The sequence below is a fragment of the Miniopterus natalensis genome, chromosome 5, assembly GCF_054644295.1.
Source record: "Miniopterus natalensis isolate mMinNat1 chromosome 5, mMinNat1.hap1, whole genome shotgun sequence".
Taxonomy (NCBI): Eukaryota; Metazoa; Chordata; class Mammalia; order Chiroptera; family Miniopteridae; genus Miniopterus; species Miniopterus natalensis.
Window position 1 is genome coordinate 84,904,559 of NC_142085.1, and position 24,784 is coordinate 84,929,342.

The window sequence follows — 24,784 nt, forward strand, 5'->3', positions numbered from 1 at the left end:
ATCGGGCCCACAACCCGGGCATGTGCCCTGACCGGGAATTGAACCTCGATCTCCTGGATCCTAGGTCGACTCTCAACCGCTGAGCCACACCTGTCCGGACCTTCATAAACACTTTCATTAGGGGCCAATGTTGTAAGTCACATTTTTAAAAAGTTTGCCTAGGCAAAATTTTCACCAGATGATCCATTTATGTAGCGCAATATATCCGTTTCCTATACTTTCCTGGCTGAAGCATCCCTTGAAGGAGATTAGGTCTGGGAAGGAATCAAGGTATTTGAATTTACAAGAGCCAGGTGTTGATTATTACTAAGAAAAAAGCAAAAGCAAAGTAAGCTGGCATGCCCAAGGAGTACTTCACTAAGAAAGTCAGCAACGAGCCAAACGAACAGAGTAGAAAGGATTCAGAGAGATTTGAGAGCGGGAAGAAGGCTGTGTGTGTGTGTGCACGTGCATGTGTGTGATTAAGAGCATGCTAAATGATGTGTTTGTCTGAGGCCAGAGAACTCATTTTAGAAATAGCAAGAATTAAAATTAATACAAGATTTTATTCAGGCCGAGAAAATTCTCACTTTGTAGACAATGCAAAGGCATTAGAGCTGAGGGATGACACTATAAAATCAGCCTTTTGGCAATATTCATCCAGCAGAGGCCTTTAGGATAAATGCATGAGGAAAGCCAGGCGACCTAGCCTACTCATGTATTCATTCGCTTAGCAAGTAGGCCCTGAGCGCCCAAATGACGTGAAATGCCCTTGGAAGTGGGAAGCCTCCACAGCTGTAAAACCAACAGCCAGGTCTAGAACCCCAGTCCTGGGAGTTGTCCATGTTGAATCTTTTTTGGTCACTTACATTTCTTCTTGTAGCCTGCCTTCATTTAGGACTATCCTAACAGCTTTCAGTTCTGTATTTATGCTAATTTGCCTAGCTATTTGGAGTTACTGCATTTGCAATTAAAATGTTCTATGCAATTGTTAGAAAACTACTCTGTAACTGAGATGAAAAACAATTTTGTTCCATGCAAAATATATTTAAAAGCCTCTGGGAGAGAAAAAAAGATTAAAACCCTATCGGTGGGTGGGTAGCTAGATCTTGAAATGTAGAAAATGGTTAAGGAAACTGGTTTAATGTTAATATGTTTATCAGAACAGAACGGAAGCAATCTATAGACATAATAATGAATACTGAAAAGTTTATTCTTGCGCTAGCCAGTTTGGCTCAGTGGTTAGAGCACCGGCCCTTGGACTGAAGGGTCCCAGGTTCTATTCCTGCCAGGGGCACGTCCCTCGGTTGCAAGCTCCATCCCCAGCCTTGGTTGGGACTCATGCAGGAGGCAACCAATCTATGTGTCACTTTCACATCAATGTTTCTCTCTCTCCCTCTCCCCTTTCTACTCTCTCTGAAGAGCAATGGAAAAAAATATCCTCAGGTGAGGAGTGAAAAAAAAAGTTTATTCTTGTATTATGATTTACTAATTATTGTATTATTTGTTCGTATGAAAACTGGGGACTTGAATGTTTAAATTCGCTTGCTCTTTAGTATTCAAGGTATGGTAGAACCAAGATGTGGCAGACGGGGACGTCTGGCTGACTCATTTTCATTCCCAGCACACTTTCTCCATCGCTGCCTGACCAACAGGGGCTGGTAAATCCCAGTGCTTGTTTATAAGCTTTGTACAGCTAGGAGGGGCCGTTACCCACAGGTCTGGTCAGTGAGATGTGCACAAAAGTCGGCTGAGAGTGTTTCTGGGGAATTTTTGTCCAAATTTCATGTGTGCTGCAAAAGAATTTTTGTTTTTTGGTTGGTTGGTTGGTTGGTTATGTAGCCATTTGTGTGAGTTTATTAATAATGTTACTTACAGCATCTGTATTTTTACTCATTTTTAGTATGCATAGAAGAGAAGTTTTATATCTGTCTCTTCCAAGTTCCTTTGTAGTTGTCCTAATGTTTACTCTCTGAAAAATTTTAGGATTTTTAGATTTACTTATATTCTTATGTTCTGAAGTTGAGTGTGACTGTACCTAGGTGTGGGTCTTTCTAAAATTTTTCCTATTCAGCCTCAGGGAGTCCTTTTAATCTGAAGACTTGAATTTAATTCTAGAAGTTTTCTTCTATTCTTTCTTTGACAATGCTTTCTCCATTTTTTTGAGACTTCAATTAGTGGCATATGTTGGTTCTCCTGGGTTGTCTTTCTCTCCTATTTTCTGCTTTATAATTTTAGATTCTCTTTTCCACCCCTTCTATATCAATGGCCTTCCTACTCACAGTTTGTTTGTGGCCCAGCAGCCCTGGCCTCACCTGGGAGCTCGTTAGGAATGTAGAACTTCGGGCCTTACCTCAAAACGACTGAATTAGAATTTTCATTAATAAGATCCCCAGGTGATTCTTGTGCACATTAAAGTTTGCAAGGTATTGTGGGAATTTTTTTCCAACTTTATCTCTCAGTTCTATTGAAATATTTTTGTTGTGGCATTTATATGACTAGTTTATAGTAGCCCTTTCTTATACTGTTTCATTTTTGAAGTTTTATAATGTATAAAATATTTTCTTTTTTAAAAAAAAAAAGATTGATTTTAGGGAGAGAGTGGAAGGGAGAGAAAGAGAGAGAAACATCACTATTGTTCCACTTATTTATGCATTCATTGGTTGACTCCTGTATGTGCTTGACCAGGAATCAAAGCCCTAACCTTGGTATATCAGGATGACTCTCTAACCAACTGAGCTGCCTGGCCGGGCCCTACAATATTTTCTTAAAACTAATTTTATTTTAAACCCTCTTCTGTTTCTTAAATTATCTGTTGACTCTGGGATTTTTTCTTTTCATGTGTATCTTAGTTTAGCTCTTTCATGTTGCTCGCCCCCCCCCCCAATACATATATTAATCCTTAATAGTTCCTTTCTATTTAAGAATAAAGAAGTGATAAATTTTTTCATGTAGTTGAAATGAATTTTTCCTGCTCCTGCCTGATAACCTCTTTTCCTAAATGGGGAGTTGTTACATGTTATACGGACATGTTAATGGTGATGCTGAATTTCATCATTAGCAGCCATGGATTCAAGCCCAGTACTCACCTTGGAAAACTTAGGCCTTCAAACTGTTAAATTCTCTTAGGAATCAGGCTTTCTTCTCATTTGTGGTGCAGCCTCGGGTGAGGTAAGAAAGTTGGGAGTGGCCCTGGCCCGTCTGGCTCAGTTGTTCTGTGGACCAAAGGGTCCCGGGTTTGATTCCCAGTCAAGGGCACGCACCTGGGTTGCAGGTTCCCTGCCCGTCGGGGTACATGCAGGAGGCAAGCAATCAATGTGTCCCTCTCACATTGGTGTTTCTCTCTCTCTCTAGAAGTTGATGGAGAAAATGTCCTCAGTTGAGGAGTAAAAAAAAAAGAAACTTGGGAATGGACTAACCCAACTCCTCTATTTCTCAGCCCCAGTTTTCACTCCCACGCTCTGATTTTAGATTCCAGATGGTCTCCCAACTGCACTGCTACCCTATTGAACTGCAGTTTGAGTTCCATCTTATCCGTCAACACACATCTGTCCCACTTTGTCTTCCAGAATTTGAAATTTCTTATCGGCTGATAAATCCCCTTGTTACCCACCCTGTTTATGTTGCCTTTTCTTTTTATAGTGGAGTCACAGAAGGGAAGTGAGGCAAGTGCACGTGCTCTGCTTGGTTCGTTCTCTGGAGCCAGAGGTGTCTAAAGCATGTTTGTGGTGCCGTATCAAAAGCATGAAAAAGTGCGGGCCTTAAACGTAGCCTTAGAGCTAAGATTCCCACCATGGAGTTGTACTTACAGAGGATTTATGATGGGAATACTATAGCATTTGGATGGAATGCAACTGCGTGGCAGGATGCTTTTGTAGACGAGACGACGTAATGTGGCTGGATTTGTATTCAACAGAGTCAACAGAAAAGACTGAAACTGCTCTTTGGTGTCAAGTCAGGAAAGGGCTTTAAAGCTGAAGAGTAGTCTCCTTAATAACCAGAATTTTTTATAGCTATTGACATCATGACATTGAGAGTGTGCTGATTAAAAAGTCTTCCGATGAGGTAAACATAGAAAATGAATAGACTGGACAGAATCAGGACTAAAAAATAAATAACTAAAAGGTAGTAGATTGGAATGATGGGCCTAATCTAAGAGAAAAAGTTTAATGTAGACGAGAGTAATGCTTGGTCCAAGAAAGCAAGCACACGGGAGGACAGCCTAAGAACAACAGATGTGATGTGACATCGGAGCTAAAAATAGCCAATGGAATTTTAAGTTATCCAAACAGAAGTACAGTAGAGGCCTTAATAGGTCTGGTGCTCCCTGAGCTGGGCGGCCCTTACTTGTCGCATAGTGTTCAGCGTGGAGAGCCACGACTGTGGAAGAAAATCACTCCAGCGCAGATCTGAAGACCATGGTTTGGCTGGTGAGGTGATCCTATGACGACCGACTAGAAGTATAGTTGTTTTGTCAAGTAGAAAACATGGTAGGTTTTTTTAAAAGATTTTTTTGAAAGATCACACAGCGCAAGAGGAGTCAGACCTACGCAGTGTGGCTCGGGGATACAGGCCCGAGCACATGCTGGCTCAGTGTGAGATGCAGCTTACTAGCAAACAGAGCTGAAACAAATCGGGTAATAAACTGGACTTCCCATCACTGGTATTGCAAAAGCAGAAACCGAATGACCGCCTGCCAGATTTCACATGGGGCTAAGCGCTGGCGTATGCTTACATTCTTTCAACTCTGAACGTTTATCAAATATGGGTGAGGGAGGACATGTAGGTTCGATGCTTCATTAAGTTAGAAATGAAAAAAGTCAGCTTAGCTATTTCTGGACAATTTATCAGTGCTCTACAAGCCATGGCCTTGTTTTCAGCACAACCTGGATATGTCCTATAGCCTTATATATTTATATCTATTCTATAGCCATATATCAAATGTACAGGTGTATAGCTATGGAATAGATATACTTTGTATCTTTAAAGGCTCTTCTTGTTTATAGCTTAAGTGTTACTTTGTTGATAGCATGTGATTTGTTTCTACTAATATAAATAATGCATCAATGAGCAAATTTAAAGATAATACTTTTAGTAGAAGATTCCATTCTATCCTCAACAAATGTGTGTGTATATATATATATATAAAATATCATATATACATGTATGTATAGTACACACAGACACTAGGATACACAGGTATCAACATGGATGAATCATAAGCATTATATTAATGAAAAATTGAAACGTACGTGATTCCACTTACATGAAGTTCAGAACATTGCAAAAGCAACAGTAAATTGTATAGGCACACATACATATATAACAAATCTGTAGGGAAAAAGCAAGAGACCAATAAATATTGCCTTAGTGGGGTGGTTGCTTGGTGGCTACAGGGGACGTGTTTGGGATGCAGAGCGACGAGTCTGTGACGCGCCTGAACGGGAAGCGGGAGGCAGAGACCAGCAGCAGGCCCGGGGCTGCTAGCCTCAGAAAGGCCTCCAAGCCGAGCCCTTGGCTGGTGCCTGCGAGCTTGGGTTTCATCCCGGGAGGGTTCCGCCGTTGCCTGATAAGACTGGCTCGCTGGGCCTAAACTGTCTGGACAGTGTGGTTTGTGCCAAACACCTGCTTTCCTTCCGGAAGCCTTGACTTTGCGCTCGCGCCAGGCAAAGGGAGCCTGTGCCCAGGCCCGCGACGCCCTGGGCGCCGCGCCCCGAGTGAGCTCCCGAGAGGCAGCATTTCCTCCGTGCGGGTGCTGTCACAGCCCACTGCGGGGAGAATCAGCACGGCCCCTGGGCTCCCGGGGGAGGGGACTCTTGGAAGCCTGCCCCTGGTTTCCTTGTGCCTTTTCCCTTTGCCGATTCCGCTTTGTGTCATTTCTGTAATAAATCATCCTGTGAATGTGACTATTTTCTGAGTTGGTGAGTCCTCCAGCTCATCCAGAGCCTGAAATTGTTCTTATGAATCCCTATCAGAGTGAACTGCACAGGTATTCATTTTAAAATATTTATATCATTCATATATCATAAATATTGTGTATATTTATCAGTTAACTAAAAAGAACACAAAAGGAAAAATGAATATGAGTCATCCAAATAAAAACAAGATGCTACTGATGTAGAAAGCATTCCAGTGACATGACATAGCACAGCAATGTCTAGAATCAAACCACAGAACACTGCACTCAAGCAACTGAAATTATGCACAGGGGGGCCGAGGGAACGGTGAAACAGAAGAGGCGCTCAGAAGTGGCCGTGGCTGTGACCTCATGACGTGGTCTTCTCCGTTACCCCCAGCCCCCTCCAGGTAGGCTCCTCCTCGCTGTTTTCTATGGGGTGCTGTCAGGGTTGAGAACTTCCCCCTGCCCAGTGAATCCTCCTTTTTTTTCTGTTGCCATTATTGACGAGGCTAAGAAGTACCTTGGCACCTTTGTTGAAAATGAATAAACAATATATGTGTGGGGATATCTATCTATCATCTATCGTCTATCTATCTACCATCCACCTATATTCCTGGTTTTTCTAGTCTCTTCTATTGACATATAAATTTATTTACACTCCAAAATTGCATTGCCTTGAAGCTGTAGCTTTACAATACTTTTTAAAATAAGGTAGTATATATAAGTCCTTCCAATTTTGTTCAAAATTGTTTTAGGTATTCTAAATCCCTTTAATCTTCATATAAAATTTGGAATGGGCCTGTTTATTTTCTAAGGGGAAAGAAACCCTGCATATAAAAAAAATTTTCATTGAATATGCATATATGCACAACCCAAGGAGACGGACAATGGTGAGGAGAGAGGGACTGGGGAGTGGGGGTGGGATGGGGTGGAGTGGGTCATTGGGGGAAAAAAGGACATCTGTAATATTTTAAATAAAAATAAAATTTAAAAAAAGAAAAAAGAAAAAGAAAAAAATTTTTCATTGAGCCTTTCAGTCACTTTGAGAATTGACATCTTAACCATATTGTCTTCCCTTCATCAATGTGTTTATCACTCTTGGTTGGATTATAATTCAATACAAACAAAAACAAATACCATATCATCTCTCTTCTATTTGGAATAAAAAACAAACAAGCAAACACAAAACAAACTCATAGATACAGAGAACAGGCTGCTGGTTGCCAGTGGTAAGGGTTGGGGATTGGGAGAAATGGGTGAGGGAGGTCAAAGGGTCAAAAGAGAAAAGTAACACAAATAAAACAGGGCTTTTTGAACCCTGGGAAACATATGAGCACTAATATAGGCAACATTATAACTATTTATAATGTTACAAATAGTGCACAAGGAGTAATTCACTGCAGTATCCACTTGGTTCATTACTTAGGGTTCTTGCTAAGGTTGCTTACCTTCTTTGTGACTCATTTTCATAATCTGTAAAGGGGTGATAAGACATTTAATTTTCTTGGCTGTTTGCTGTATGCTAGAAACACTGTTTGTTGTTATTGTTGTTTTACATGTTAACAGGTACGAATTGGTACCATACTTATGGAAAATAATTGCTATATTTCTTTCGTTTTCTTTCTTTTTTTGATGAAAGACTTTAATTCTTCAAGAATCTGAAAACAGACCACTTAGTAGAGACAAAGTAAGGAGAGGATTGGGGTTGAAAGAAAGGAAGACAGAATCAACACAGGGAGGGAAGGGTAAGGAATTCTGTGGAACGTCCAAATTCTCTCCATTAAGAAAGGAGCAGACTGAGATCCATACAGGGAGTTGGCAGGAGCTGTGTTTGTTTTCTCTCCCCCGTGATAGGTTTCTGCTGAGGGGTTGCTGCTAGGTCCCACTCGCTCCCATCCCTTTGGCCTGAGTTTATTTTCTAAATCAAATCAAATCTAGCTTGATCCCCACTTGTCAGGGTTTGAGGGGAAAAAAAAAGTGCTCTTAGTATCTCAATAATTTTTTTTCATGCCTGTCTCCTAGAACAAAATAAATACCTAACAGTTCCATTATTACGTGGTTCCATCCAAATAACTTAATAAGTACTTGTGTCCTAACAACTTAGTATCAGTTTGAAAAAAAAAATACATAATAACTTGAAGGGAAACATTTTTTTCACTCTCAAATGGCATAATTACTTACCACCCAATGTGTGTGCCTTTGGGGCATTGCACAACTTCCCAGCTCTTGCAATCAGATTGGGCGAGTCCACCCTTATTCCCTGTTCCACCCTGATTTTCAGTTACTTCCTTTTTATCCCAGCAGCTTCACAAACCCAGCCTCACAAAGGCACAACCTGATCGAAAGGAACGCAGTACTGTCTAATGCTGAAACTGAATTCTCTTGAGCTCGTAGGCCCTCTGGTGTGCCAAGCATCGACGTCTCCTGTGTCCACCCTCCGACACCCTGCTGAGCTTGTTGCTGTCTCCAGGGCACCTTGGTGCATCGTCTAGGACTCACGGCCATAATCCCTCGTCCTCTCTAATTCTTATTTTACATTTCTGCTCTCTGTACAGTAAACCTCTTGAAAAAAGTTGTTTATAAATCCCTCCCCATCCCATTGCCCCTGCCCCTACACTGAAGCTGTTCTCACCACAGTCACCAATGAAACCTATTTACTAAATCTAATGGAAACACCTAAGACTTACAACTACCTAATTTTAGGGCAACAGTTGATACTTTTTTTTTTTTTTAAATATATCTTTATTGATTTCAGAGAGAGGAAGGGAGAGGGAGAGAGAGAGATATATAGAAACATCAATGATGAGAGTCATTGATCGGCTGCTTAGGCCGCAACCAGGGCATGTGCCCTGACCGGGAATCGAACCCCGATCGCCTGGATCCTAGGTCGATGCTCAACCACTGAGCCACGCCCAGCCGGGCAACAGTTGATCCTTTTGACTGCCATCTCCTTAGCATGCTTTTCTTGTAAAAACTTCACACTTGGCCCTTCTCTCATTGCTGTTGCTACTTTTCCTTTTAAAGTCACTGTTGCCATGACTTATTCACCGTTGCACGTCCACTAGAATGGTGGAAATACAAAAGTAAGAAGGCAGGAAACACTGGGCAGTCTGCAGGAGCCGAAAGAAAATCCTAGGGAAGCCATAGAAACATAATGCACGCATCTGGGGGGAATGGACTGAGTCACTGATGGACATAAAAGGCTAACTCAGACACTAAGCAATGAGTAAGGCCAGTGCTGCGGGGAGGACCTAATGTCCAGTGAGCACCGTTTCTCTTCAGGAAGAAATAACATTAGTCTTCACCTCCACGGGCTTGCCTCTCTCTCTTTCAGGTGCCAAGCTATTTGAATGGCAAGACAATTCTAGAGATTCTCCCACTTATTACTACACTGCAGGATTCAGGTTAGCTCTAGGAAATGGAAGTCCCTTTGACCCAGTATCTTCCCTGGGTCTTCAAGTCTCCCTGGGCCCAGCCAAAAGAGAAAACCCACTTTCTCCTTCTGCCAAAGCTCAGTCCCAACTCCAGGTCAGTTTATTAGCTTTGTCAACAGCGAAGAACATTTCACGTGATCATGCTGAGCAGCAAAACATACTTCATTTGCAGAATGAAACTGTGAACTTACTTTTTAAACAAAAATAGTGTTTCCCCGCTGTGTCTCCCTCTCCAATGAAGAGCAATTCACTATCGAAAAGGGATCCAAATCTCTTCCCTCCCCCAATGAAAACGGTTGGCAGCTTTCCCCACTACTTTTAGCTTGCAAGCTTTAACAAATATTGGGGGCCCGGTCTCAGAGTGTTATATATGTACCACCTGTGTTAGTTTGCTAGGGCTGTCATAACAGAGCGCTCCAGGCCGGCAGCTTCCACAACAGGAATGCATGTCCTCAGGTTCGGGAGGCGAGGTCCAGTTCCTCGGGGCTCTCTCCTTGGCCTGTAGATGGCTGCCTTTCCCTTGTATCTTCATATGGGTCCTAATCTCCTCTTCTTATAGGGACACCAGTCATACTGGATTAGATCCCATCCTAATGAATTCATTTTTTTGAATTGTCTCTAAGTTTGAAGACTTTATCTCCAGATGAGAGCCCAGCATTCCTGACTTTGGGTTCCAGGAGAAAAACCTAATGGTGAATTCTTTTATGCTTCCACTAGCTCAAATGAGTTTGCTGTGCTGGAACTAGGGGTCCTAATTAATATATACATACATATACTATAGATACAGGTAGTGACATGTTCACATTGTGGAGGTGCGTACTTGCGCATGAACTCTTCATGTTACCGGTGCTCTGGCCTCCGGCCTCTGAGCCCCTCTAACCTTTGTCTACTTCTCACCTTGCTTCATTTCTCACCTTGCCAGCACAGAGGCCGTCTTCTGCTTTTCCTCTTTGCCTTTCCCTGATCAAAGTATGCCCTCTGCTATCTTTCTTGGTGTGGAAGCTTTATTAAATCAAGTTGAGTAACATGTTAATACCTGATTTTATTCTTTAGCTTGAATTGCATGTGAATCTCCGAGGCCTGAGTAATTCCATCAACACTCAGTAATGAATAATCTCTCATCCGCCAGAGCGGTGAATGCGGAGAACCTGGTATGGGTAGAACTGGGGTGGGGTGGACTTGTGTAAGCCCCCAGCACACTGCCTTAGGTGGAGGGATCAGGGCAGACCTCTTACAGGAGGGCGACAGGATGAGTCAGCCATGAAAAGAACTGTCAACAGCACCTGCGGAGGGAAGAGGCACGGGCTGGCATCCTCCCGGCAGGGAAACAGTGCTGTCCAGGAACCTAGGAGGTCATGAGGCCAGGATGAACACGGTCATTCGGCCGGGGAAGGCAGTGTGAGCTGAGGTGACTGGGCCGTGGTCAGAGGTTATGATCATATCTGAAGTGCAAAGCGAAAGTTTGACAGAGATTTAAGCAAGGGAGTAACCTGATCTGATTTGTATCTAAAACAAACCTCAAAACCCTCTGGCTACAAGTCTGGAGAATGAACTAGTCACAAGCCACTTACTGACAAGATGAGATAGGTTCTGAGAAACGCATTAGGATATTTTGTGGTTGTGGGAACACCGTAGAGGTACTTACACAAACCTGGACGCTTTAGCCTACTACACGTCTAGGCTCCATGAGGCTAAATCAAGCACAAGTGAAATGATTCATTCAACATGTGGTAAACAGGAGACGTATGAAGCTGCTGCTGGCAGAACAGGGCACACTATTTTACAGCAATTTTTCTTTTTATAAGTAGAAAGAGCACACCCTAAAATAATGATAGAAAAATATAGCCTAGTCAATACACAAGCCAGTAACATGGTCTTTTATTACCAAGTATTACTTACTGTACATAATTGTATGCGCTCTAGTTTTATATGACGGGCAGGGTCGTGGGTTTGTTTACACCCGCATCACCATACACACATGGGCGACTCACTGTGCTACAAGGTTAAATTGGGCTATGATGTCACCAGGCGATGGGGATTTTTCAGCTCCACTACAATCTTATGGGGCTGCTGCGTTACAAGCTCTCCTTCCTTGACCAGTCGTTGTGTGGGTCTTGACCGTATAGGCAGACAAGCAGGGGACCCGTTAGGAAGCTGCTGCAATTCTCGGCAAAATATCCTAAGGGCCTGGCCTGTGAGGATTGGGGGCAGATGGAGATGGAGCCCTCGGTGACAGCCTTTGAGATGTGAAGGCAGAATTACAAGCTCTTACTGATGAAGTTACCCCTTAAGTAGCCAGTCCCTGTTACTAAAGCTGTCAATGATGTAGGCTCGACCCTAAAATGTGAAGAGGCCCGTGTTTCTTAGTTTCATGGGGCCCAGGGATCCAGCTCTTACCAAAGGACCTGGATTGCAAGAATCCTGCAAGGACACAGCCAGCCTCACCTGCCTTGGGGTGAACCCAGCACTCGTGAGTGCTGAGGCGCCCTCTCAGCAAGAGGGCAGTGGGGTTTGGGTTCAATGATGCACCCCTAACTTTTCACTGTAAATAAATGCTCACTGTTAACTTGGCATTCGTTATTTTACGTCGCACAAAGTGAGGGGCGCATTGTGCTAGCAGCTTTTCCCGTGGCATCTGCGACTACTGCATTCGCCCTCCTACTCCAAACACCCTAGGGCAACACGCCTTTAGAGTAACTCACCTCCCGCAAAAGATGGGCTCCCTTTCCCCCGTGCAAACCTCGTGCGCCCGAGGGCGCGCTTCCCCTCGCGCAGCCCCCGCGAGTCCGCCCGTGCGCACCCCGCACCGCCGCCCTCGATCCGAGGCTTTTGTTCCCAACCTTTCCTCCCCGCGCTATGAAAACGCTGGGGCGTCTCGTTACCAAACAAACGAATGGCTCGGAGCTTCGCCTTCGTCGGCTAACCTTGAGGCCACCGTCCGCCCAAGTTCTGAAGTCAGCTAAACCCAGCCTCCCGTGGGAAGGGGCGAACCCACGTGGAAACAACAAAAACGTGACAGTGTTGTTTCCTAAACTTGCAGCTTTGCGGGGACCTTTGGCATATTTCGAGCAATGCTTTTTGCACCGCGCTTTGCACGGCCCCAGGGCGGGCGGAGGCGCGGCTCGGGGTGGCCGCGCTCACGCCCGCGTCCGCGTCCGCCGGGCGCCGGAGGGAGCCCAGCGCGGGCGCTCCCAGGGCCGGAGCAGCCGGGCCTCCGGGCGGCGACGCTCTGGCCGGGACTCCTCGATGGTTTCCGCGCGGCCGCCGGAGCCGCGCGGCCCAGTCGCCAGGGGGCGCGCTGGCGGGCGCCGCGGCTCTCGGAGCTACGCTGCCGGACTCGTTTCCGCCATATTGGATGCCGCAGCCGCTGCTGCCAGCGCTTCCTCCTCCGTCTTCGCCGTGCGCGCCTGGTTCCCGCGGCCCGAGCGGCGGGGAGGTGAAACAGGAGCCCGTCGGAGGAAGAGGAGGAAGGGGGTGGAGAGCGGAGGGGACGGGGCTCCCGGGGGGAAGACCGAGACGGAGCGGGGCGGAGAAGAGAAGGTGCCGCGGCCCAGCCCCTCCCCCGCCCGCCCGCCGCGACCCGCCCAGGCAGCGCCTGTGTCCCCAGAACGGCGCTCCGCCCGCCCCAGCGGCCATGCCCGCGCCGCGCTGCCCCTGAGGGAGCCCGCCCCCGCCAGCGCTTGCCCTTCTCCTGCGGCGCCGGGGTCGCGGCGGCCCGCTCTCCCGCCGGCGCCCCTGCTCGCGGCGGCGCCGCCGCCTCCGTCTCGCTCTCCCCACCCAGTGCAGTGGCCGCCGCCTCTTCCGCCGCCGGGCTCCGGGCCTCCGCGCCGACAACATGGAGGCCGTGAAAACCTTCAATAGCGAGGTTGGTATTGCAGTCTAGCCTCCGCTTCTTGCCCGCGCGCTCCCCCGCCCGGGGCGAGGCCGGGGTGGGCCCGGGCCTGCGAGGCTTTTCGGGAAGGGGCGAGCGGCGGCCTAGCTGGGGCCCCGTGGGGGGAGGGGTATTTCTCCACCCCGGCGCCCCTCCCCCGGGCCCGGGGGGAGGGCTGGGGGAGGGCCGTCCCCGGGCGGAGGGAGGTGCCGGCGTCGCGGGCGCCCCGTGAGTGGCTGCGGGTGTGGAGGCGAGGCCCCCGGCGGGCCCTCCCCCGAGCCTCCGGGCTCGTCTCTCGGGGTCAGTTCCGCTGAGGCCTGGCCCTCCCACCCCTCTCCGGGGCCCGTAGGGTTTTGAACTGGACACTGGACATCACTGTCCAGACCTCCCCGGGGCCCGTAATGAGGCGGCCTCCGAGTGGGGGCATTGCAGGGAGAGCGCTTGCAGGGCTGCTGGTCTCTGATCACAGCGCACGTCGCGTGTGCAGTCGAGATATTGTTGGCTGGGTCACCTGCCAGCTAGGAACTTAGGCTAAGAGGTGGTTGGTCGGGAGGCGAGGTAATTCTGTGATTTCTTCTGTTCTTACCCCCGCCCGCCAACCCCCCCCCCATCATCTCGACATAAAGACGAATGGTAGGAAGAGGTGGTGTGCGTGGAGACAGGGAAGGTGCCCGAGAGGATTTCTCATGGGCTCATTCACATGTCAGGGCTAACACTAGATTTTTACAAAGCAGGCGCCCAGTTTTCACTGTTTAGTTGATTTGCGAGCCAGCTTTTGATAACGTGTATTTTAAAAAGGGATAAAACTCCGAGTCAAATAGACGTTAATGCAAACGTTCAGTAAACATAACAAGTGAGTGCCTACACAACCAGAATTATCCTTAACCTGTATGCCTTACAAAATAACATTTTAATGTGATGTTAACTAAATTTGCATGAATTTTATGACCTTTTGATGTGAAAGTGCTAATAATAATCTCTTCAATAGTATGATTACAAAGTCTTATTTACCTCCTAAAATACTAGACCCGCCACGACAATACCAAGAGGACAATGCTTTAAAAAGCTAATTTACAATTTTGTTTCTTTCCTTTTATTCATGTTTTTTTTCACCCCCCCCCCCCCCCCGTTGGCATTTGGGAAGCTTAGCAAGGAGGCTAAAAGTTAAATAACTCCTGTGAATTGGACTCTCCATGTGAGTAGATAGCAGTGAAAGAGTAAATGAAAACAAGCATTTTTTTTTTTTTGTAAAGGATTTTTTTTTTTCTTTTTAAAAAAAAATCATTCCTTGATAAATAACTAGAGCAATAGACTTGAGAATCTTTTTCATTTTATTTATGGATTTATAGCTGATAATTTGGGGCAAATTATAAAATTTGGTTCCACCCCCACAGCACTCTATAGTGCTTAAAATCTAGAATAGTAAATATCTAATGATACTATGTTCTAATTTGTTAATAGTTTCACATCTGTGCAGAAAACCTCCCCGCCCCCAGCTCTATATAGCCTTTTTGATTTGCTACATAGAGTGCTACAGCACTAATACAATGTTAAACTTTTTTATTTAAAAAAAATCCATTATCTCACTGCAATTATTTGATTTAACCCACTCCACTCCTTTTTGATGGGTGTCTCTCTTGTTTGTCTAGGGGGTTCTTAACAGGTATACTCTGAAAAACGGGACCCCTTATTTAGTAGATAGAAACAAGCACGCTGTGGTTGGTCACAGTAGAACACAGTGGAGTACAAATGTTACAGTTTTGTCATTTTAATATTGACATTAAGTATCAGGGGCCTAACACTGACATGGCTTTCACCTCTTCTAATCTTTACCGGAACAAGTAAGTAGTATTCCTATTTTAGTGTATGTAGCACTCACCCCTCTCCCCCTGTGGGTTTTAGATAATTTTTAAAAATCTTTTAACTCCCTTATTTCCTAATATGCTCAGATTTCACCGTGTTTGAAAGTGGGGTTAGCTTAAAAGTAGTAGCAATACAGTCACCAACAGGCTGAGGAAGGAAAATACATTTGAAGAAGATTCACAAGAAGAATATGCTTAAAAAAACCTATTTTTGGTTTAAACACAAAATACATAATCTTGATAGTTGTTTTTTTCTGATTTTGAATATAGTTTCTGTGAATGTGATGCTTGCTGATGTAGAATTTTGTTGCAAGTAAGCATATAGCAGAAATAGTTCAGTAATAAGTATTTTCCATTAAATCGTGTTGCAAAGTGCAAAAATAAGAAAATCTGAGTCAGGATTAGGAGAAAAGGTTGGTTTAGGTTTACTTAGTGAATTTGGTTTTTAAAGGCATTTGTCCTTGGGCTGAGCCCTTCAGCGCTTTCTCTGCTACATTTAAAGGTATCTTTGAAGCACTGAATTGTGAAGGAATTCCATTTGCTTTATCAGGCACCAAAAACTAGCCCTAAACATAATTATTGCTTACCAGTGAGATATTTGGATACTTAAAATGTGTAAAATACAAAATGCTTAGCTTTTATGGCTTGCTACCTCTCAGGTTTTTCAAGGCTGCCCCCTTCCCCAATCGGTTTGAAAACAAGATCATGCCAGAAGTTTTAGTTAAGAATATAGATTTTATAGCCCTCGCTGGTGTGGCTCAGTTGGTTGGAGCCTCATCGGTGCATCAAAGGGTTATCACGTGTTTGATTCCAGGTCAGGGCACATATCCAGGTTTCCGGTTTGATCCCCAGTCCTGGCAGTTATGGGAGGCAGCTGATAGATGTTTTTCTCACTCCCTCCCCCTCCCCCTCCCCCTCCCTCTTTCTCCCCCTTTCCCTCCCCCTCTCCCTCTATCTCTCTTCCTCTCCCCTCCTCTCTCTCTCAAAAAACAAAAACAAAAACAAAGTCAATTAAAAAAAGAATATAGGTTTTTAATCTGCAAACAGCTGATGTTTCACTCTGAAAATCCCTGATCTTATGCACAATATGTATGAGTCAGGATTGTCATGCCCTCCCCCCAATAATTTCTCAAAGGCTTCTGTAGCCTCCCCACCCTGTCTTCAAAATTCCTGTCATAAGATCCTTCATGCGGTAAATTCCTCTTAATTATCATGAGTTAAATGAGATTTAGGCTTAGGAATTGATATTTAGGTGCCCACTGTGCTAGTTTTGTGGGAAAACTTTAATTTCTATGTGTCATTGTGATGAGATAGTTAATTCCATCACCACTAATGTCAATTCGGAAATGAAAGAAAATGTAAGACTTCCTGAGTCAGTGTTTGAGCAGTTAACTCTAGAATTGTTGTCATTACAAGATACTGTGATTGTTGCTGCTCTAAGATAGTGGCCCTTGCTTATTATGGTTTAGTCTTCTCACCTCAGCGGAAAGGGTCTCATTGGTCCTCTTACATCCGTGGACTGCTTTAGTACCACAGTTGATTACTTGATTGCAGCAGTTTTGTGAGAGCAGTATATCTATACTCTGTCCTTAAGGATGCCTCTGTGTGGAGGTTCATTATGGCAGGGTTTGCTTTTGAAAAGAGGGAAAAGAGAATAGCAATGCATGACCCTTTGTTTAGAAAGTTATAACTTAGAGGGCGCATTTCCGTAACATAGGAACTCCTCTAATACATGGAACATAGACTATGTTAAGCATTGGTTATGCTTAGATAAGAAAGTGAGTGGTGGTGGTGGATTTTGCTTTTCTGTATTGGATATTTTTAATATTTAAGGACTTTAAGAACACAGCCCCAATTCCATTATTATACTTCCAAAAATTAATAAATCTTTAGCATAATCAAATACCAGTCAGTGATCAATTTACTTTTAGGTTCTTTGTGTAGCTAGTTGTATTACTGTGGTGGTTTCCCCCCACGACATTCTCTTGCTGCTCTCAGTAGGCTGCATGGGGAGATCCGGGACCAGATATGTAGGCATGGATGTGTCAGGAAAGTTAGAGCAATTCAGTTTTTGGATTTGCCTTGGTTCATCAATTCTGAGAGGATTCTAGTACCGTCCATCATATTTAGGATACCTCAGTGCTTTGTGTTTTTGTCCTTAGGATCCTTTTGTTAGTCAGATAACTTACTGTTTAAACTGTTCCAGGATGCAGACTTTCCAGGGTCATCATAACACCGTCTGTGCCATGCCTTTCACATCAAAAGTGAAGACCCATCTCCGTTTTACTCTATTTCCAATTTTGTATCAAGAATGTTCATTTGCTTAACTATAGGGCTTTTTACACTCTTTCCGCCAATGTTTAGGTGCAGACATGGGTTGATAGAAAACAGTGGGAAAGGTAGAATAAGGAATAAAACGTGAAATTTTAAAATTTGTGTATTTTCCCTTTGTTTATGGTTCAGGAAAGGGAATTTATGTGAAGCAGCTATAAATCTTTCATCTTCATCTACTAGGGAATGTTTCTCCTTTTTCTTTCCTATTTTAACTTTCCAGTGGGAGTACTGGATAATTGTATCAATCAGGCCATCTTTCTTGTTTCTTCCACCCTGTGAAAATTCCTTAAAGATGTAGCATACTAAGTGTTATAAAGGAAGGAAGCCTTCATTAATGGTTTAAATCAGGGTTGCTCTACCGCAGCACTGTTGATGTTTTGGGCTGGATACTTGTTGCCAGGAGCTGTCCTGTGCATTGTAGGGTTGTTAAGCAGCAGCCCTGGCTTCTACCCAATATTGTGACAATCAGAAATGTCTCCAGGCATTACCAGATGTCACTTGGAGGGCAAAATTGATCATGGTTGAGAATCACTGATTTAGCTCCCCTGTTAAACAGCCTTAAAGCACATTGTACTTTCCCTTCGAGTGATTACTACAGTTTTAAGTAATTAGTATTTGTCTTTCCCATCAGACTGTAAGTTCCATGAGGACAGTGACCATATATTATTGCTTCATATCCTTGGTACATAGCACAGTGCCTTAATACACAGTATACACTAAATACAGATTTCTTGAATGAATGGATGGATGACATACTAGGCAGATGAGTGACCCTGGACCAAGCGTAGTTAACACTTCTGGACATTTTGTTTTCTCCTCTGTAAAATAAATGACCAATTTGAGGTTATATTTAGATTTCCTGTTGGAAGATTCTTAGACTATAAAATTAATATTTTGAAGGACTTAGTATATATAAACATTATTTTGAAGGTCGTTTTATGGCACTGTAGGAGTATAGGAGATTAGATGGAAAATTTTAAATAAAAACTGATGTGTTTATAATTTCTTACTAAGGGGGAGACTTATGAGGGGACTTGGCTTAGAATGAGTCATTATATTACTACTTGTACATGGAATTTCAGATATTTCTTTCTAGGGCCAGTTTTGCTGATATTGGACAACTTCTAACTCATAATGGTGTGAGAGAATGTAATCAACCTTGACCTTGAACACTGGCTGAGCTCCTAAGCTCTTAAATGAACTCATTTATTCTGGTTTTGTTTTCTCAACATCTTTCTCTACTCCTCTCTCTCAGGATTGTGCCTCTACTCCTGCTTGTACAGACTGCTTTTCCAGCAGCATGGACACAAGAAGCATAGTAAGATGATTATAACCCACGTAAGGCAGGCCCTTTGGAAAATATTAGGTTTAAATTGGTATTGAAATGGTGTCTTGATTATATGGGCAGTACTTGGGAAGCAGAATAAAGCTCATCACTTAGAATATATTAGTGACTTAAAGAGAATGTGCAGGGAATAAGTTGAATTTCTTCACACAAAAAATAGGTTAAGTGAAATAGAAGTTATTTGCTTAATAGTGAGCATAAATCATATATACTCTGGTTGCATTTACTTGCATTCTGCTCCACATAATTTTACTGCATGTTTTGTAAAAGAAATACAGTATTACCTATTTAATATGAGTAAATTGCAATTTGGTGGTTGGAAATAAAATACATCTTATATTTTGAGGAAGTTCTTCAAACTATAAGATGACAAATCATTTACAGATATGCTGTAGGAATGGAGAAACAAACCACAAATTTTTGATTTTTTAATTATAGAAGAGCAGATTTTGGTAGAGGTGCTGTTGTGAGAAGTAAATGCTGGTCAATGTTTCTTGTAGCCTGTGTTTCTTACCTAAGTTAATGCTATCTCAAGTGTGATTGCAAACATGATACATTTGCTCTAATTTTGATTTTATGCATTTATTTTGTCCTAATTCTTCTTTATGAGAGTTTCTGATAACACCGTATTTTAAACTCAGGGAAGGGTATGTAAATGTGTTACAGTATCTGCTGTAGGTCAAGAGATATCTTACAAACTTTGACATTATTTAGTCAGAATGGGTAATACTGATTATTCATGTTTTTAAAAGACAGTACAGCTACTCAGTTAATGTATGCCAAGTTTGTTTTTAAATAATCCTGCAACTTAATATAGGTTGACTTGAAAGACCTGGGATTTAATTTTTTTTGTTCATTTGTTCATTGATTTAACCAATGTTTAATGGATGCTTACCGTGTACCACACATTTTCCTGTCTGCTGGGATAGTGATAAAACAAATGAAAAGCTTACCCTATTGGAGCTTATGTTCTTATAATCCTTTGTGTGCAGTGACCTTGCTGCAGAGCTTGTGAGGCTGGGTAGGCATTACTGACTGGTTGGTTCTTTGCTAGGGATTGCTTTGTCTGGGACATCTCTCTTCAGGCTCAGGTCTGCCTGATCTGTTCTCAACATTTTCCCTAGAGTCCACATTGCTCATCTATTCAAAATAGAGATTGAGAAAGCAGACTTATTTAAACAATATGATACTATGTTTCCAACAATGGTCTAACGTATTTAAAAATAGATTTGGTATTTTGGAATAACTCTTATAAAACACAGCCAATAAGGATGTTTTCATTTATCAGTGAGATATTAATTAGTCTCCACATGCAAATGATTAAAAAAATGCTTTCTTAAGTGGTGACCAAACCTTCATGAATTTAGAAGAATAAATTGATATTTTGATTTTTAAAACAAACTTTCCCTTGATTTAAGTACACATGAAAGAGTTTGGCATGTGCACCTTCCCCCCTCCCCCGTCCCCCCTCCCCCCTCTCCCCTCTCCCCTCTCCCCCTTCCCTGTTCTCTCTCATAAACACTTTCTGAATTTGACTTGATTCTTCAGGGCTCATTTGAGTAGCTCGTAAGTGAAGGATGGAACAGTTTGGATGATGTATTGTACTGTGCAGAACCTGGGAACTGTTATGAAAATCTTCTTGTACTGGGTCACAGTACAGTGGTACCTTGGTTTTCGAATGTACTCCATTCCGGAAGATGGTTCGAGCTCTGAAACGTTTGAAAACCAAGGGATCAACAGCCAACAGCTGGGCCTCAGGATCTTGTGCTCAGCGGAAGCAGTGTGGCATGTTCGACTTCCAAGGCGTGTTCGAAAACTGAAGCATTTGCTTCTGAGTTTATGGCCTTTGTAAACTGAAATGTTCATCAACGGAGACGTTTGAAAACCGAGGTACCACTGTATCTAAAAGGTTGACCAGTACAGTACACCTGAAACAAATACAATGTTATATGTCGCTTACGTCTTAATTTTTAAAAAAGGTTGACCAAATTGTAGTTAATAGCTTTCTTTAATTTAGAAATGTTTTGGCACTGTAAGGTTTTCGGGCAAAAAAGAACAGATACAGGTATTTGAATTTATTGAAATATTTGAAATTATATGGGTAAAAAGAATGTTGAATAAGTTAAAATTTTTGCAAACCAAAACATCTGATACAGCAAGTGTCTAGTTTCTGTAACAGCTGCTCGCTGTGATAAAAAATACCTGGCTTACGTATTTTTGAAGTACTTTTTATTTATCAAACATTGTTAAAAGTGAGCCACTGTAACATATAGAGCTTTATAGTCTGCTCCTCTTTTCCCCAACCATCATTATACTTCAGTGAGTCTTTAGGGCAACCTTGTGAGAAAAGTAGGATAATTTGTTCCCCTTTTTACAAATGAAACTGAGGCCCACCATTGTGGTTTTACCCAGGAAATGCAGCTTTGTGAGTATTTGAGCTCAGACTAGAGGGGCCCACGTCTCAAACTCTGGTTGAGATGTTTTTCTTACCCTTCTGTGTAACTGAGAACCATCACTTGGTTTTCCACAATTCCTTTCTTTAAAAAAAATATATATTTCAGAGAGAGGAAGGGAGAGGGAGAGAGAGAGAAACATCATGATGAGAGAGTCATTGGTTGGCTGCCTCCGGCACGCCCCCAACTAGGGATCGAGCCCACAGCCCGGGCAGGCTCCCTCGCTGGGACTCAACCGTGCCATTGCCTGGATCTAGGTCTACGCTCAGCTGCTGAGCCACGCCCGGCAGGGCCTCAGTTCCTTTTTACTGGCAGTGTCCAAATACAAGTTAACTTCATTGCTTCTCAGTTTTTAAACTTTATTTTTACAACTTCAGATTTACAGAAAAGTTGCAGCAATGATACACTAACTTTAATCCTTTTTATTAGCTTCAGCATGATAACCACTTACACTCTGGTTACAAAATTTTTGCCCTTAACATTCTTTAAATCAAATAACAATGCAAAAATTCAGAGGTTTAGATGGAGAAAAAAAATCTTAGATCTGTTTCTAATAGCACAGGTTCAGTTCATAGATGGAAGAAAGTATGTATTGAAAAGCTCTCGTTCTCTTGTGGGCCCTTCATTCATAAGAGTCAGTAGGCCTTTTCTGTAGAGGACCGGATAGTAAATATTTTAGGTTTTGTGGGCCATTTAAGTTCTTTTTTGCATATTTTTGTCAGTTTTTCACAATTTTTTTAAAACACGAAAACCATTTTTGGCTTGAGGGCCTCCAGAAATAGGGCGTGGGTCATACTTGGCTGGCCCCTGCTGCAAACTTTGAAACCTGAGAACTCGAGTTTATAGCACTCTACTTATAAATCAGAATTAAAATGGAGAAGGAAGTTATATTCCTTGTAGGTCTTATAAGGCTTATTTTAACATTAGAAACAAAACAAAAAGGCTGCATTGATTGGTTGCCTCCCGAATGTTCCCCCAATGCGCTGGGGAGCGAACCTGCAACCCAGGTACGTGCCCTTGACTGGGAATCAAACCCAGGACCCTTTGGTGCACAGGCTGACACTCTAATCCCTGAGCAACATTGGCAGGGCCAAAAAGTTTTTTAATGCAGTAGCAATTAGTGATTGGGAAGAATGCTAGGAAGTATTTGCTGGTTGAGTTTGTCTATGCGTATTTGCCACCTGTCGTGCACTGTATCCTGTGGAGTGGCTGACAGTACTAATTAGATACTTGCCTGCTTCTCCGCAGACAGCGAGTACTCTAGTAGGGGTGGGGTTGGCCGTGGATTACCACAGAGTTAGGAGGTAGCGTGATGAGTGTTGTCATACAGAGAGTGGTGGTGCAGCCGTTGTACGTGCTGGGTGTATACTCTGTGTGCATCAAGTGAAGGAGGAGATGTGTGTAAGGCAAAGGAGGAGGTCACTTTCAAGCAGATGCCAGCTTTGGGGAGGGGACAGGGTTGGGAGGAGTGACAGAATTAGGCAAGGACTTTCTGATGGGAGGGCCTTTGTGCACTATGTGTAAGACCTCATTTCTAATCAGAACTGAGTAGAGATTCTGTATGGTTTTAAATAAAAGCACAAGTTTTAAACTTGTGTTTTAGAAAGGTGATTAGATCTTTGTAGAGCAGTATAGAGCAGTGGAGGGGTGAGGTTGGGGGGAGAAGGAAGGTTAGTGTAGAGATGAGGGGTCAGCAGGAATAGTAATGGGAAGGAGGGAGGAATGCAAGAGAAATGCAGTAGTAATAGCTGGACGTGAGGAAGAAGAGGGTGGCGCCGGGGCTCGGCTAGGTGACCGGGTAGATAAAGTGGTGTAGTACCAGTTACTGAGATGGGCAGGTCAGGAGCAGCAAAAAAAACTTGAGGAGAAAGAATTTGGTGGGTTGGGTTGGATGGGGGATAATTTTTTCCCCTAGAATAAAAGAAAGATCTTATGTATGGAAGGGGAGTTAAACTTGCCCATATCTCAGCCACCCAGAGACACTATTTGTTGAGTACAGTAGTAGTTTTGTACCTCTTGAAGATGTGGTATCTGCGAGACATTAAGGTGGGGCTACCCAGCTGGATATATAGGTCAGGCACCTGGAAAAAATAGGCGGGAGATGAAGATTTAGGAGAGGGCACAATTGTTTAGGGAGGGAATGTAGAGGAAGAAGAGAGGGAAGCTTAGGGTAAAATCTTGTAGACTTTTGTGTCTTCCTCAGTTTTCCCCCCCAGAAATCTTTGGCCCCTTTTCCCTATCATTGTGTTTGTGAATACAAGGACATTTAAAAGTAACCCCACGAATATGCTTGCTTTAAATTCTGCTTATGCAACCAGATGTTCTTGTGTGTAATTAAAATTTAAGTAGTAAATTGAATGATCTATGAGTAAAAGTAAATATTTAAATTTTGTTTAATGAGATTTTAGTAGAATTTTTTAACATTAAGCCTGCTCATATCATTCAGCATTTTATTAGCTCCTCATAGTCACATAATGCTTTACCTTAAATCTGTCTACAGTAACCGTTTTATTGTGAACATGGAATTGTGAATTTAAAGGCTATGTTATTAGAAATAGAACCCATGTTTATTTGAGAAATTCCAGCTAATATGGTTTGTGAGGATTTGTCATGAAGAAGATTTATAAACTAATTATTCTTCCTTTTGTTCTTATTTGATCATTTCACAGTTAACTAGTGTTTCTAAAATTAAGAGGAGGTAAATTTCACATCTTTTCATTTTGATGTTTACAAAAGACATAGGAAAGAACTGAAATTAAATGAGGATTAATTGTTCGGATCCCAGGGAAAATTTATATTTTTATATGTGTGTGTGTGTATGTATATATTTTGTTTTCTCATGGAGAATCATTTCTGTTCCCTTTTATTTTAGAATAGGGTAGCTAAATACCATTATAGTCATGTTATGCATTGTAGCTATAGGCATAACTTGTTTGTGGTTCTGAGGTTGGGTTTCCTTGTTTATTTCCATGCTTAAACTTGCTTCCCAGAAGTTACAGATTTTAGACTTGAAAGACTTGTGATAGTATATCATTGAACAGACTCATTTTATGGATCAAGAATCAAGTTTCTGATAAAATGTGTAGAATCACAGCTTATCAGAGGCATGTATTTAGCGGTCAAATTAGAAGAAACTTCTGCTATGTGTCTCAGTTGAGTCTCATTTTCATTTTCTCCATATGGATTTTTTGGAATGAAATTTTGGTAGTTTTTGTGTGCTGGAGGTGGAGGAGGAGTGAGATTTGGTGATTTGTAGTGGATTATTATCATTTCATGCTGATACTGGCCAGGATAAGAAACTACAGTACTGCCACTCTTGTTCATAAAATAGGTTGCCATAGGACAACATGTATTCCTTGGCAGAGAGGTATTGTACAGTAACATCTACTTAGCCAGCAGTTTTCTAGCAACTCACTAAAAACAGCTTTTGAATACAAAGCTCATGTACCTTGATCTTTTTTGTAGGAACACAGTTACTTTATAAGCCTGTATCCTAAGCACATTTCTAATATTCACATTGTAATAATGGTGCCTACTTTATAACTACATCCTTTAGATTTTCAGATTACTGTTTTGAAGGCTACTGGTACAGGTATATTAAAGCATG

General features: G+C 42.8%; 1 protein-coding gene across 8 annotated transcripts in view; it reads left to right on the forward strand.

Annotated features, from left to right (window-relative positions):
• The first annotated feature begins 12,646 nt into the window (after window positions 1-12,646).
• The window catches only part of SCAF8 (SR-related CTD associated factor 8), a 124,523-nt gene continuing 112,385 nt past the window's right edge, over window positions 12,647-24,784 (forward strand). For 5 of the 8 annotated variants that reach the window (XM_087817698.1, XM_087817699.1, XM_087817701.1 and 2 more), the window contains exon 1: window positions 13,071-13,177. In XM_087817698.1, coding sequence (XP_087673824.1) covers window positions 13,148-13,177 — 30 coding nt within the window. In that variant the 5' untranslated portion in view covers window positions 13,071-13,147. Of the gene's footprint in view, window positions 12,798-13,016; window positions 13,178-18,634; window positions 18,698-24,784 lie in introns of those variants that run through there. The other 3 variants (XM_087817706.1, XM_087817705.1, XM_087817704.1) reach the window with 3 other exon arrangements.